Source organism: Furipterus horrens, unplaced genomic scaffold, assembly GCF_987537825.1.
Source record: "Furipterus horrens unplaced genomic scaffold, mFurHor1.1.pri manual_scaffold_7, whole genome shotgun sequence".
NCBI classification, from domain to species: domain Eukaryota; kingdom Metazoa; phylum Chordata; class Mammalia; order Chiroptera; family Furipteridae; genus Furipterus; species Furipterus horrens.
Window position 1 is genome coordinate 97,115,339 of NW_028327177.1, and position 15,515 is coordinate 97,130,853.

Below are 15,515 nucleotides of genomic sequence, written 5' to 3' on the forward strand. Positions count from 1 at the left end.
TTTAGCTCAGAGGTGTGTATGTATGCTCTCAGACAGGGGATACTGATGGTCAGCATGAAGAAGTGGTGCTTAGAAGCCAGCCCAAAAGCAAGACCACCCCTGGGTGTTCCCACTGGAGCCTCTGCTCCAGAACCCCCGGCTACCGCAGGCAGGTAGGGTGCAGCTCAGGCTATTTCCCATCAGAAATCTCTAAATGCCATAAAAAGGACCTAGGGGCCTGACTTGCAGTCTCAGCCCCCTCCTAGCTGGAAAAAAAAGAGAGGGGGGTCATATATCCTGAAGATCACAAGGAAACCTTCAATATCCAAGTAGAAAGGGCTCCCTGAGGCCACCTGGTCCTTGCATTGCCCCTTTCATGCAGATGAGGAACTGAGGCCCCAGGAGAGGATGCCCCCAGGCCCTGGGGCTAGCCCCTGGAGGAAGCCGCACAAGAATTTGGCTTCTTTCACGCTCTGTTGAAAGCAAATATCACAGAGTATTATAAGCCCAAGCTAGCAATGGGCATGAAAAGAAAAAGAGAAACGCAAGAAAGCATGGACTGTCCCAGTGCTTTCTGGCATGGGTGCCAATTAAGTTTCCCCAGGTAACTAAATATGATTTTTAAAATGATGCCTAGCCTTTATGAATCATGTTACAATTCCTCACATAAACCATCCTGCCCAACAGGTCTGTGTGCATATGCACCCACACCCCAGAATACTTACTGGATCCCAAATGACACGAGAGAGACCCCGACCACCAGCATGTCCAGCAGATTGAAGTAGTTCCTGCAGAAGGCCCCTTTGTGGAGGAAAGCTCCAAAAGTCGTCATCTACAAGCAGAATCGTGGGTGAATTTACTGCTTTTTCTCCCCAGAGAAAAAGAAACCTAGGCTCTTTACAAAACCTTGAAGAAAGTCTGTCTTCATTAACAAGTAAGTGCGTGTTATGAAGCTGGAAATGTAAACCAAGAGAGTTGAGCAACCGAATCATTTGTTCAAAAATGGAAAAAGGGCAGCTGATTTGGGGGGCATTTTAAAAGGAGAGAACAATTTAAGGCTTTATTACAGCGACAACCAATTTCAAATATGAATAATTGTTGGCATGTCCAAAGAGCCTGTCTCAGGAGAGAGTCCACGTGACCACACTTGTTAGGCAGTAACTGCTGCCCAGACAAATTGGCTTCCCCACAAAATGCTGGTTCTGGCAGCCTACACTGTTCCAACCCAGGGGGCTAGGAAAACCACTGGAGTCCAGTGCTCACTGGCTATGTCTGCATAGAAACTGGCATTTTTCCAGGGAGGCCCCTTCCTGCACCTCGTGGTTCTTGCTGACACATCTGCCTTAAACAGCTCCCCCAATTCCGTTACCGTAGTTCTAGCAAGTTGTGGCTAGGAAGCTGTCACGTGCGTCTCACCTAAGTCAGCCTACGGCTCTCTAGTCACATGCCATGCACACCTGGCCCACTGGTAATGGAAAAGGAGTTTAGTGAGGAAATATCCCCAGAGTGAAAACAGCAAAATACAAAGAATTCACTGTTTACATAAAAATAAATTTTTTCAAGTGGAAAAGACTCATAAATTTAGGAGAGGAGAGACGGAGTTGGGAACTAATAAACTTGGACCACATGAAATTGCCAGCACTCAACCTTTTCTGACCGATGAAAATGGTAATTTCACGTGTTAAACCAAATAGCCAAAAATCCTTCCAAAGCTTCCCGAGGCCACCAGGAACCTCCATTTCAGATGTTAGATGCTTCTTGGCAAATCTCCATTTTCTAAATCCTTCTTGTTTTAGCTTATTTTCCACTCTCCAAAAAAACTTTCAAAATGAAAGAATGAGTTGGAAGATTTAAGTCACTGAGGCAAATATACAGAATTTGAAAAACAATATTTTTTGTTTTAAATAAACCTATATCTCATTTGCCCCAAAGTCCAAAAGTAACTATATTCATTTAACAACTGAGACAGGTGGAAAGTAAAATAAAACCTCAATTAACCAGGCTAATAGACTAAATGGAACATTTCTCCAATCAGTTTGAGGAAGAGAAGGAAGATTATTTTAAATTGTTTAAAAAGCAGCTGGGGATCAAGCAGAAGCCGGGCGAGCATCCTTCCACCCCAGGCCCACCCCATGCCTTCCGCATTGTGCTTCTTACCATGGAAACTGGTGTTAGAATCTGCTCAGTGACCCACATGGGCCTGACAGAACTGTCAACAAAATTCACCAGCTTAAAGGCAGGAGAATGAACTCAAATTTTCATATTTTTAACAAATGTTTAAACAGAGGTTGGTTGTTTAGTTGGTATTGTGTGCATATTTTCATTACCAAGTAATAATAATAGAAAAGAAATACCTCATTCCCAAGCAATGTTAATTGAAGTTTCATTTTATAGAAGATTTTTTAAAGCTCCCAAGTTCCACAGTTGTCTAACATACTCATAAAATACATTTTTTTTCCCTGAGACATACATATAAAAAACTCAAAATTGTTTAAAGAAAATTGTGGTTCAAAGTCTTCATTTCCCAGCCTGTCTCTCCACTGGGAGATGATTGCTCTGACAGGCATCCAGTGCTGCCATAACCCACCACACCTAGCAAGCCCAGCAGGTGCCTGGCTCTCTGCTGTTGGTCTTCAGGTGGCCAGGTGTGGAAGGGATGAGCTCGCCCCAGGGTGGCCTTCACCATCAGAACACAAACCACATGCAGCAAGGGTACCTGTTAGCTCATGCGTGGGCAGTACATTAGGGCACCTTGTCCAAAAGGTGCTCTTTTTATTTGTGTAAATGTGAGCCCATTCATTAAAACAGATATAACATATCTTAACACAAAAAGATCTAAGTTATCTTGCAAATCCTGTTGCAAGAAAATAGGGCTATTATTAATTTTAGGCCACTGAAAACATAATCCAATCAAAGAAATGAGAAGAGATCCATTCCTTTCATAGGATAAATGCTTTTCCTCTTTCATGTCAGGAAGGGTGGAAGAAAGTTCACAGGCAGTGATGTATCTGTTATCAGTTGACCTATTTCAGAGGACATAAAAAGAGTGCAAAACATAATTTCCAATCACTATTATGAAGCCAAAGAAACTCCTACATGCATCAAAGTTTAAAAAGAAAGAGCAAAAATGAATTGAAAAGTTTCAGGAAAAAATTCTTTGGCTAAAGAAAAAAATATATAATTTCGTCACAGCAAAGAATAAAAATAGTCAAAAGCACTGCACGCTGCTTTGCTGTGTCACATGCAGGAGAAGGCCCCCTGTACACAAGGCTGTGGAACCTGCTACCTTCAAAACAATCTCACATGCAAAAATACCAGAGAAGACATAATCTGCATAACCTAGTATCTGGAGAATAAACAAAGAATTGAAACTATTGTGGCTACAGCTGTTTTAGAGTATGTGAAGATCAATGAAAAAGCCATTACCTTTAATACGATTTCAATAGTAAAGATGGCTGTGAAAACATAGTCAAAGTAACCCAGTATCTGAAAGGTAAAACAATGAAATGAGAGAAAGGCATCTGGACAACAGCCACAGGCCCATGGGAAGCTTCCCACATGTAGTCAGAGACCCTCTCCAGATAATCTGCCACTCTGGAGGTAAGTGTAGAGATGCTCATAAACGCCCCACCTGGGCCAATGGCAGCTCATCTTTATGCCCAACGTAGAGCACTTGGAAATACTTACCTGCTTTAACCATTCGCGCTGACTTGCTCCTCAGTCTCATGTCTCAGAGACTCATTTCTAAAAGTGCTTTATTAATAACCTTTTCCAATCAGAGCACCACACTGACAAATTACTTGTGGCACCAGATAAATTAGTCTTACACACATTTTGCATTTTTAACTGCATTTTTGGCTGCATGAAATATGCTGCCATCCAGCTGAGCTTTAGATTGAGGGAGAAATGTAAATAATGACTCAGGGGCCATTAAATGGGGCCAGAAGCTTCCATATGTTCCCTTCAATTTCAGCCCATTTAATTACGGAGTAAACACCCTCCCCCTACCAATGTGCAGGGTTAAGTAAGTCCTCAAGGAGGAGTTTCACTTATCACCTTGCTCTGCATCTAACGCTGCTCTCTCCCAATACTGTTTCCTTCAACCTCACTGAGCCCACTCAAAGAATAGATGACCTGGTTTCTGAATTATCATTCCAGGCTTCGTTGTCAGTATTCCTGAAAATATTGTCTACTCTCCAACCAACCAAGTCCTGCTTGCCCATTTTGGGGTTCTGCCTTTATTCAGAGCCATGGGGGTAGGAGGGCTGCAGCAAGAACTCTGACCACCACACAGCTAAGGCTGCTCACAGGGAACCTCAGCCACAAAGAAGGCAGCTGAGACAGCCTGTAGAAGAAGCCATCTTGGCTACTTATTGTCATGACACTTGTGTTCCGAGGTGTGAAAGAACTGAAGAGATCAGAGCTGGAAGGGACTCTGGTAACCATCCAGGCCACTCTTTTCATTTAACAGAAGAGGGTCCTGGGAAGAGGATAGGGGATGCCTGCTCAGGCCACGAAGCCAGTCATGGTGTTGCTGAGCAAGGAGCTAGGCCTGTCTGTCGACCGCTGGTTGAGAGCCACAGGCCCTGTTGTTTAAGTATGGGGCCCACCCCAGAGGAGTCCTTCCTGCTCTGTTACAGTAAGACGAGGACCTCTGCTTCAAAGGCTAGCTCTTCTCAGCTTAAGCCTAAGTTCTCTTTTCAGAGGGTATTCGTTATCCAAACTGCTTCCATTTTTTAATTTAAAGATTTTGCTGGAACCTCTGTGTGTTTCTGGCCAGGCAATGTAAAGCATTTCCAGTACACTGCAGGCCTCTGATCCCCCCTCCCCACCCATTTTCCCCATGGTCACAGCAGGACTGTTACTGTTGAAAGCACCTGGGTGGCCAAGAAACGCACTGCTGCCCAAAAGCCAACAGCTCAGCCTGTGCCGCGGGTCAAAGTTCTTAAGAGTCACCCAGCCTCCATTCTCTTTTTCACTAATACCTCATCTAAGATTTAAAGAAACACTGCAAGATTGAAATTACATGAGATCTCTAAAATAGTCAAAAACCCATAGACAGAAAGTGGAATGGAAGTGACTAGTTGTGAATGAGTGTAAACTTTCAGTCATACATGACAAGTAAGTTCTGGAGATCTGCTGTACAACATAGTGCCCATCACTATGAATGCAGTGTTGCACTCTTAAATATTTGTTAAAAAAAATAGATCTCATGTTAAATGTTCTTACCACAATAAAAATAACTGTAGTATTTTAAAAGTAACACATACACACATATGTATATCTATTTAAAAACAGTAGTTACATTCTTGGAAAAAGCAGCAACAGAATAAACTCATGGGGAGGTAATGACAATAAAAAATAAGAATGTGAGGGCCCCGTGTACGTTAACTCTTTGTCAGTCTGTGTTCTAGACTAGCTCTTGACTTCATCTTCCATGTGATGACATTTTCCCCTTGTGTCTCATTTTTATGATGGAACTCAATGACATTGGGTATTTGTTTCATTTGAATGTAGAGATTAAGAGAGGCTCAGAGCCTTCATCTTTATATCAACACCAACATGCGCCTTGGAAGGAAGTTCTTTATCTCCAAATCAGAGTGTGTGTTTTATCAGTCTGATAGGTTGGGTTTGCCAGACTTCAAAACAAGAGCCTGGAAATGGAAAGACACAGCATAAGGGTTGGTTACCACAACTGAAATCCTGAGGCACTGATCTGGTGACTTGTCTTAATCCTTAGATCTCTAAAATCTCATGAACAGACAGAGACACCACCCAGGCAAGGGAGTAAGCCCTGGTGGCCTCACAAAATGGTGGGCCGCCCTCTCTTGGGAGGGTTTCTTAGTACCACCTGAAACTGCACTACAGTTGCTAGGACGTAGAGGCAATAGGCCACCGGTCTTCCAAAGCTGTCTTACTCTGGGACTGTTCTCAGTGTGAAAGCAGCTGACCTGCTAAGATGAAACTGCTCAGGTAAGAACTAGTCTGAGTACCATTCTGTCCAACACAGACACCATGCAAGGGTGCTACCCTACATTATGAAACCGATTAACAGAAAACCCTCTACTAATTTTCTTCATTAAACCATCTTCTGCCCCACCAAACACAGTTCTTCCTCTCTATGGAACCACTCAACCCCACATCCCATCATCTCCCTAACTTGCGGTTTTCCTAGCAGCAGAATCAGGGAGCTTTGTAAATTTCCATCCATATAGAATAGAAGTACCCACCTCACCCCCCACTCTCCTCAACCTACGTAAGAGCTCCTGGGCATAAATCATACCTGGTTTCAGTTTTACTTTCTGTCCTGCTGGGTGCTTCCACTAGGCAGAAATCTCAAAATAGGTATGGATGAGAATTTGACCAGGGGAGAAAAAAGGGACCAACATGTTGGCAGCAAGAAATGAAGAGGAAGAGAAGTGGGGTCCCTGAATATACTATAAGTTACTGCAGAGTATTTAAAATGAAGTTTAAAATACATGAGTCAGGAAAGGTTTGCTCCAATGAGACAAACGCCCACTGGTACTTCGAACCTGAAACATAAAACATCTACAGGTGAATGAGATGCCTGCTCTAGCTTTAGCCTCTCGGGCCTCTGGAGGTCCTGTCTGGAGGACAAGGGGCCAGCGCTTATCCCAAGGGAGTCCCACCCTCCTGTCCTCGCTCAGTGGCTTACAATGTTCCGGAAAGAGTGGCTGCGGATGGGGTCCTCGGCGGCGAGGGACGCACTGCTCAGCATGATGAAGACAAGGATGAGGTTGGTGAAGATGTGGTGGTTGATGAGCTTGTGGCAGCCCACGCGGATCCTGTGGGGAACACCAGTGCATGGACATAGCCCAGGCAGCACCCGCAGCATGCTGGAATAGGTCAGGCTGAGGACGGCTGTAGGCTGTGCCGCCCATGCCCCACCCAGCAAGCCAGAACCACCTGTCCATCAACCCCTTGAAACCCCTGGACGGCAGACCCTGAGGGCCCTCGGTGCCACGGCTCTGTGTGGGAGTGCCACAGATGCCATTCACTGAGTCCTTAAGTGTGGGGATTATCACCCGTCTAAAGGAGAAGAAACGGAGGCTTAAGCATGTGAGAGAACTTTCTTAGTAAGGACCAGGGCAGATTTCCAACCCAGGGCTGACTGTGATGTTTCCCACTGTAACAGGAAGCCCAGTGCTTACATTCCAGATCTGGAAAGGAGACTGAGGTCAGAGCTCATCATGGTAGCAGCTCACAAAGAATGGGAGCTATCCTTTTCTTGCACTGCAGCTGGGCTTGTGCAATATGCCTACAGTAAGGGAGGCTTGGGGAATGTCCTGTTATGTGGAGATTTGGTTATGGTGTCTTATTATTATCATGATCAATTTTTTTGGAATTGACTCATAACGAGCACTCCTGAGAAAGTGAAGTGAGTTACCTCATCACGCAAGATCTCACAAGGATCTCACCGCACCATGTGGTAGAGTCCTGCCATCCTGTGAAGCCAGGCAGGGCAGCACATGCCCAGCACCCCGGACTGGGCCTCACCCTGGCTCCGTGGGCCGTCAGAGCCTCTCCTGCTGCCCCGATGTCCTGGGGGCTACTTAGTGCCTGACTACCCTTAACCTCAATATTTGGCTTTAGATTTCATATATATATATATATATATATATATATATATTATACATATGTAAACATTTATATATACATATATATATATATATTTTTTTTTTTTTTTTGCCTACAGAATACATGCATGTTTTCCTTTGACAAGATTTTTTTCACTTTCAAAATGGAAAGTAACTCCTTGCATCAAACTCTTCCTTTTGGGGCTGCTTAAGGCTGGGCTGTGCCCCGTGGAAGACTGGCAAGCTGATAGCAACTGAGTCTGGGGAAGGCCTTCCAGGGCTGAGGAAGCAGGAGTGCTCACAGCTTTGGGAGGAAATCAATCCATTCCTTCAATACAGTAGACACTGTGAGCTGAAGGTATCAGTAACATCAGCTGAATAACATTTTTTTAAAGGGGCCCCCAAACTCTCAATAATGATGAGCTGTACAGACTGTCATCCAATCTTTAAGTCCCTAAGGACCGCAGCTTGCCTTGCTTTCCACCACTGCCTCCCTGGGGCCTTGAATCATACAGCGTTCTTCTCTGGCAGCCAGGAACTACTTCTGCAATTCTAGAAACCTCTCCTCCAGGAGTTATTTATTCCCTCTGGCATTCCACTCAATCCCAGATGATTTAAAACCTAGAAACCAGCTAGTAAATAAGTGCCTTCCTTTTACAGCACTTGTGAGTAATCACCATGCTCCTGGTGAGCACCTTATCATTTTAACATGGGAAATGCTATTTTAAGCAGGATATCATCAAGCTGAATTGACTAGCTCAATCTATAAAATATCATTGAGCATGTTACTTATTGCCATTAGACTCAACGGGGAAAAGCAATCAACTATACTTGACCTCAGGATGAAGATGTCTGGCAGAAGTCGGTCACAAAATTCTCATCTCCCCAAAGCATCTTAGCAGAACACCCGCTTGTGAAGAAAGGGTCCTCTGGATGGAACACACTTCACCGGTGACCACCCATGGAACCCCAGAGCTATGGGCGCTGACCCAGCAGCAGCTGTGTCACCACTGCTGGCCCCAGGGTAGGGTTTAGAGGGAGGAGAAGAATCTGGAATAGGCTCCTCCCAGGACTGGCCACAGCCCCACAACCCCTACATCCAGGACAGAAAGGCTAGGAAGAGATGAGCAGAGGAGAAAGGCAAGGCTGTGGCAAAGGAGGGGTTGGGGCTGGGGGTGGGGGAATCACTATGACATTAGGTACAAAAGGGAGCTGCCCCATCCCTAGCCACCCTCCGCATCGCCAGCCACCTTTACGCAACCTATGGTCACAGGTGAGACACAGCAGTGATGGGAATAGAAAGGGGGTATTTACGGGTTGGTCTTGCTAAGAATGAAGAAAGCGCTCCCTTCAGGAATGGGGACGATTTTTTCTTTCATGTTCAACTCTGAGATTCTGCGAGGACGGGGGCCAGCAGGAACCTCGGGTTCATCCTCTTCCTCCTCTTCCTCTTCCTCTTCACCTACTTTAAACAAGACACTTTTCTATAGGAATGAAACAAAGGCTACATTTGGGTTTTAATTATTCTCAATTGCACATGAAAATTTAGCTTAAAGTTTAACAATATCTATCAGCTTACATGGATCAAAACCCTTTAGAATATGGACTGTGTTGGGTGGGAGGCAGGGGACTGAGAATCTTGCCTGTCTGGTGAGTGTATGTAGTTGTGGGAATGAGGTCTCGAGCAGTTGAAGATCTGAGCATAGTCAAAAAAAAAAAAAAAAAGTGGCAGTGCTGGGATTCTCACTGCCGTCCCCCAACACCTAGCTGTGTCCCCAATCATCTCCTTGTTCAGCTTCAGTCTGAAACACAGTGTGGGACTTCAAGTTACACATGATCAGTTCCCCAAGATCCACAGTCCCTCCTACATCAGCCAATAAATGCTCCGGTCAAACGTGAAACTAACAGGTGAGTAGTAATAACTGGTTGCCTCCTAGAGCAATTTCCCAGCAAAGGTTGGCCTCATCCTGATCCGCCTACATTTTCTCTCCCACCACTTGGAATTTTGGTTATATAAGCTACCTGTGACCAAGAGAAAAAGCAGGGGACTAGACTCATGGCCTCGGAGACCTCAGCAGCCCAGCGTGTGCCCCAGTTAGGCTAGCCAGCCACAGACTCAGCCACTGATCACAGAGTGGTAGCAAAGCCACATCACTCATGAGCTGAGAGCCTGTCCCCAGCCCCACCACCATACCTGGCACATCGCAAGGTGGGTAGGGGTCCTTGTCCTCATCTTCTTCTCGGTAGTCATCGATTGTAACCTAGGATGACAGAGAGCTTTTGGAGGAGGGGAGAGTCTGACAAATGCATGTCAGAGGGCCAGAGTAAGGACTCAACCCTGCCACTCAGCACAGAGCAGAGGAGCTCTCCTCAAAGTGTGCACAGTATGTGAGTGACTGTGCAGGGGCAGCAGAGGCCCCAACGGCAACTCTGCAGAAGACCGAGGGCTGAGAGCAGATGAGGAGAAAGCTGGCACGACCCCTCCCAACCATGGTCACAGCAACCCACACTGACATACTGAAGATTCCTGCATCCCTTCCAGACAGTGAGCCCCATGCTGGCAGGGACCTCGCTGGTCTTGTTTATTCTCAATCCCCAGTATCTGGCACATGGTAACCATGCAACAAGGTCAGAATTAAGTTTGGGATCAAGTTTGACCAGGAGTACACAGGCCCCTGATCCTACAATCTCCTCTGGGGACAGATGCCTGTTAACAACCCTTGATTTTAATCCTCACAGAGAAGACATAACCTAGGTCAGGTCTGACCACACAAGCCCAATAAAGATGAAATAAGTGGTCAGACCAGTCAAATGTTAAACAACTGGTTCTCTGGTAAAATATTGGCTAACAACCAGCTAAGTGCTTGAATTCACTCAGAACCCCCGGGAAAGGCAGAGTCTAGTATGATGTGCTGTACTCACACACCAGCACATCACGCAGGACACCTTCATGTTGGAAATGGCACATTTTTGGTGACAGCAATAGAATCATTTGAAACAAAAAGGGGAGACGTGCTTAGATCATATACCTTGTTGTCACTGTTGGCTATCTGATTGACTTCTGGCTTGTTGTTCTTTTTATTTTCCAGGCTTTCTTTTCTACAGAGGAGAGGGCACAAGAAACCAAGTAACTATATTGCTGTGAATAAAATCGCTAATCAGGATTCTGAGTCAACAGTGGCCCGATGAAGGACAGAATTTAATTGGAAACAACCCTAATAGCAAGAACACAGCACAACGCACACTCAGAGCTTCCTGCTCAGTCAGTGCACTGGTTCATTACACGGATCATCTTATTAAATTCTCATCCAAAAGCTAATCAGCACTGAATGCATCATTTATTTTATGATGCCCAAATTAGCTGCAGTGACTCTTTAAGCATGGGGGTGTGTAACTCCCACTCTCAGCTCTGAGGGAATGAGAGCCAGAGGACTGGGTTCTGCCCCAGATTCCGTCCTTTTGGGTCGGCCCCACGTGGCCACGCACAGTCATCACAAAGCAGAGAGCTGCAGCTGCTGTGGAGTCTTCATGGCTCTTTCAGGCCTCGCCTGCAGCTGGCTCCCCAGGCAGCCCTATGCACAAACACCTTAGCTGAAAGTGGGGCTACCTGGCAATCTTTTTCCTTTCCTTTTCTTCAGCTTCCTCTTTCTGAGCAGTATTCAAACTTTCGGCATCAGCCAAATTGTCTACAGCGATGGCCAAGAAGACATTCAGTAGAATATCTAATTTGAACCTTTTAAGGGCATAACATTTGTTTAATGCATGGACAACAACAGCAACATCAACTCCCCCCTCCCGTCCCCGCCACCTGCATTCTGGGAGGCTGGTAACAGGTGACTTGTACCCTAGTGCTATATTCATGTGTGAAAGCCAGAGGACCAGAGTTCTCTTTTCTAAAATAAAACAAACAACCAAAAAAAAAAAAAAAAAAAACCAACAACAACAAAAAAACACTTAGAAAATTGTAGAAGAGAGTCTGGAAAGAAGCAAAGTTAAGAATCGCTAAAATCCACAAAAACCTACAAACATCAATATTTCCTTTCATGTGCGTGCATATGTGTGCTGACACATAGCTGTGGCTATGATACACATTGCAGAAGACAATCTACAACACAAACATGGAGTTCGTAATGCATTGTGCATTTTCGCTTTGTGCGTTTTGTTTATTTCAAAGCACACACACCTACCCATAACACATATATTCAGGACATGTTTTCCAAAATAGACATCTTTAAAGGCTACACATTATGCAAATTATGATCCCACTGAGCAAGGCAGCCTGACCCTTCCTCACATGAAATGGCCTTCAGTGTGTGCAGACACCTCACTCACTCACTGCACACACACTGGCCATAGCGCGCCTGCCAGAGGGGCTGGACTATTTTGAATAGGCCCACTGTGGCTAAATCTTTGACTACTGTGTTTGCACTTTATTTTTTCAAATAGTAAAAAGTATTTGAATAAGTTATAAGGTTTTAGGCTTTTACTATAATGTTATATGTGTGGTTTCCATGAACGATTGAAAAAAAAAATGTCTGAACAAGGGTCCCAAATCAGAAGATGCCTGTTTCTTATTCACTACCAGGTAAGTACATTTTTGAGAAGCAGAGGGATCAGAGGACAGGAGGTCAAGACAGCCCCCTTCTCTGAACAATGCTTCTCTTAGGCTGATGCCCAGCCCTCTGGGATGGATCCAAGATGGGAGAGGAACACCATTGTTCCACGTGCCCTGTGCAATCTGAAATCTCAGGTGGGTTGCTGAACATGTAAACAAACATAACCTAACAAGGGACCGATGATGCAATAACTTCCAGGGGATTTCACGCTTGACCAATCTATTCGAGTCTTTTAAAGAGGACAGAAACATGAGTGAATTATATGAAGACTTTCAAACCACCTTTGAGATGCTAGACTATTTTTTAAACAGAGCCTCCATGAGCCTGAGGTGGTCTTCATGTGTTTGTGCAATAGCTCATCCACCAAACATTTATTGAGGGGCTCTGTATGTGAGGGCTTGTGCTACGCAGGAGGAACAGAGAGATAAAGCAGACACAAGCAGAGGTTATAGGGTCATAAAGGTTCCCAGCCAAGGTAAAGAGAGATCTGAGTTTTCATAGGTCTAGGATTAGAGAGTATTCTTGGCAGGGAAGAGGAACGAACACGTTGGAGGAAAGCTACACAGCGTGATGCAACAGCAAGCCAGTGGGTATTCGACTTTCAAAGATGTACATATCAGCAAAGCAAAACCAGGTTGAGGGGTGCTTAGGTCAATCCATTGAAGATGAGTCCCCCACCAGTCATGAAGGGTCTTTAGAAGACACAAATGCGCCCCGGTCTCCCGAGGATGATGGCACACAGAACCACCTGGCTTTGCCCTAAGCCAAGGGTCCCCAATCCCAGTCCACAGACCAGTACTGGTCCATAGCTTGTTAGGAACCAGGCCACACAGCAGGAGGTGAGCAGTGGGCCAGTGAGTGAAGCTTCGCTCTCATTACTGCCTGAGCACCTGAGCTCCTCTTCCTGCCCCCCACCCCCACCCCGCACCCCGCTCCCCCGGTCCATGGAAAAATTATCTTCCATGAAACCGGCCCCTGGTGTCAATTCACAGGTCCCTGGGAACTATACAGGGGCTGTGACACCAGACTGGGCGGCCACGAGTGCAGCCCATGCGCCGTCTCAGGCCCCCTCCCCAAAGCCTGCTCTCACTCCTCAAAGCCTAACTGGGACTCAGCCTCCACTACACTGTCCCAACAACAGTGAAGAAGAGCAGACTAAAAAGGTAAGTGTACCCACCGCCCCATCAGAGCAGCTCCCACCACCACGATGGGGAGACTCAGAGAGGGAGAAACAAAACACAATGGACAACAGCAAAGCCCTGGTCAGCGGGAAGGATACAGTTCCCACAGATGAAGAGGATGATGAAGTAGATGCAGACGATCATTCCCGAAGACGACGGGCCCCCATATGCCATAATGCCGTCATACATCACAGCATTCCAATCTTCACCTGTCAGAATCTAAGAAGCCGAAACATGGGTCAGCCGGCAGGTGGACCCACACTGCACAGGTGTTCTCCCAGAGCTCCTGGTGGCTGCCTAAATCTGGCATAAGCTGCCTTTCACAGTCCGGTTTGCACTGAACAGATCCATCTGTTATCTTGCAGTTTTCAAAACATTATTTTTTTTATTACACAAATAGATGAGTTCATTGTTCTAGTGAAAGTAACATTACATGTAAGACTTCTGTACTCTTGGATGATTCCCCAGGCCTGTTTTAGTCCCCTCCCCAGCAAGCATGCTGGTGGGGTATCTCTCTCCAAAGCTTTTATCTGTGGGCTTAAACACATATTTACATACTCAGAGGAAACAAGCAGTTGGTATCTTCTCTGACTTATTAAGACATAAAAGATATCATACTATATACATTTTCTGCAATTTGCTTTTTTTCCCCTTCAACAATACACTCTGGAGACCTTCTGTGTCAGTGGCTTCATTTAATTCTTTTTAATTGCTGCCTAGTACTCTACATATTATAGTTAACCAACTGTGGAAGTGGAGAATTATATCTATGAATTCTTACAAGCAGGGAATTATCTAAGTATCATGTAAATTTACAAGCTGCCTCATGAATAGACACTAATAACCTGGATTTCTTTTGTTTTAATATTTGATTTATTTACTTTTAGAGAGAGGGGGAATGAGGGAGAATAAGAGGCAAAGAAACATCAATATGCAAGAGAAACATCAATCAGTTGCCCTTGCACACCCCCAACTGGGTGTGTACCCTGATTGGGAATTGAACCAGTGACCTTTCAATCTGCATGCCAGTGCTCAATCCACTGATCCACATCAGCCACTACCTAAATTCAAATATAAACGTCACTACTGATGATACTTAATAATTCAATCCATCATGAAGTAGAATCAGATGAACATTAAAAGCAATTTAAAAATATACTATCTTCCAGGAAAAAAAGACAGCAAGGGAGAGGGGAGGGAGCGTGCTCCTTTATCATATATCTGGACCAGATACTTTAAAAATTAAAACTGTCATGGGTCACAACTAAGCAGAAAAATGGGCACATGATTTGAAAAAATAAAGCAATTCATAGTAAAGGAACTATAACTGGCTCTTAGTCAGGTGAAAAGACATTCAGGTTCACTCCTGATAAGAGAAATATGTATTAAAACAACAAGGTTCCATTCTCACTGATGAGACAGGCAACTTATCAGAACAGGAGTGAGGCGATGGGCAGGTCCTGCACTCCGCCCCTGGAGGACGAGCAAACACACCCTCGAGGAGCACACTTGGGCAAGAGCATAGAAGCTGAAAATGGACTCACACCTTTAGACCAGCAGACTTCGGGGACTTTATCCTACAGAACTCCTCTCACACATGTGTCCCAGGGTGTATGCTCAAGGTCACCCACTGAGGCAAGACCGGGCACAACAAAATATTCATCAGCAGGAGGCTAGCTCTGTGAACTATGGCACATCCCAACCACAGAATTTATGCGGCGCTGGAAAGGTGACAACCTTTTATGGACCAGGAAGGAAGGCTCCTCGGGACACTTCAGAGCATGTAGAATGAGCTGCCATCTGTGTAAATTCATCTGTAGGCAGGTTAATTGATTTGTATCTGAGCAAATATATCTCAAAGACTGCATAAGGAGCTTTTTAATGGTGGCTGCCTCCTAGAAGGGGAATTGGTGGGTGAGTGGGAGGGAGCCTTGTTTGTTACTTTATAGCCTTTTGTACTGTTTGAATTTTGTTTTACAAAACAACCACCACACAGGTTTTTCTGAACAAAATCAGAACTATGAATTACTAAATCAGTGGCCCAGAATTAATTGTAATTCAAAAAAATCTCAAAAAATTTAAAGAATTAAGTATAATTCAAAAAATTAAGTATAATTCTGTCACAGCCTATAGCAGTGACA

General features: G+C 44.9%; 1 protein-coding gene across 6 annotated transcripts in view; it reads right to left on the reverse strand.

Moving 5' to 3' along the window:
• Window positions 1-15,515, reverse strand: part of CACNA1D (calcium voltage-gated channel subunit alpha1 D) — a 334,585-nt gene that overhangs the window by 65,780 nt on the left and 253,290 nt on the right. For 5 of the 6 annotated variants that reach the window (XM_090284017.1, XM_090284013.1, XM_090284019.1 and 2 more), the window contains 8 exons: window positions 13,473-13,593; window positions 11,185-11,299; window positions 10,607-10,676; window positions 9,772-9,838; window positions 8,892-9,042; window positions 6,656-6,785; window positions 3,406-3,465; window positions 705-811 (listed from right to left, as the gene is read on the reverse strand). In XM_090284017.1, the coding sequence (XP_090140143.1) occupies window positions 705-811; window positions 3,406-3,465; window positions 6,656-6,785; window positions 8,892-9,042; window positions 9,772-9,838; window positions 10,607-10,676; window positions 11,185-11,299; window positions 13,473-13,593 (821 nt within the window). Of the gene's footprint in view, window positions 1-704; window positions 812-3,405; window positions 3,466-6,655; window positions 6,786-8,891; window positions 9,062-9,766; window positions 9,839-10,606; window positions 10,677-11,184; window positions 11,300-13,472; window positions 13,594-15,515 lie in introns of all 6 variants that reach the window. The other variant, XM_090284014.1, reaches the window with a different exon arrangement.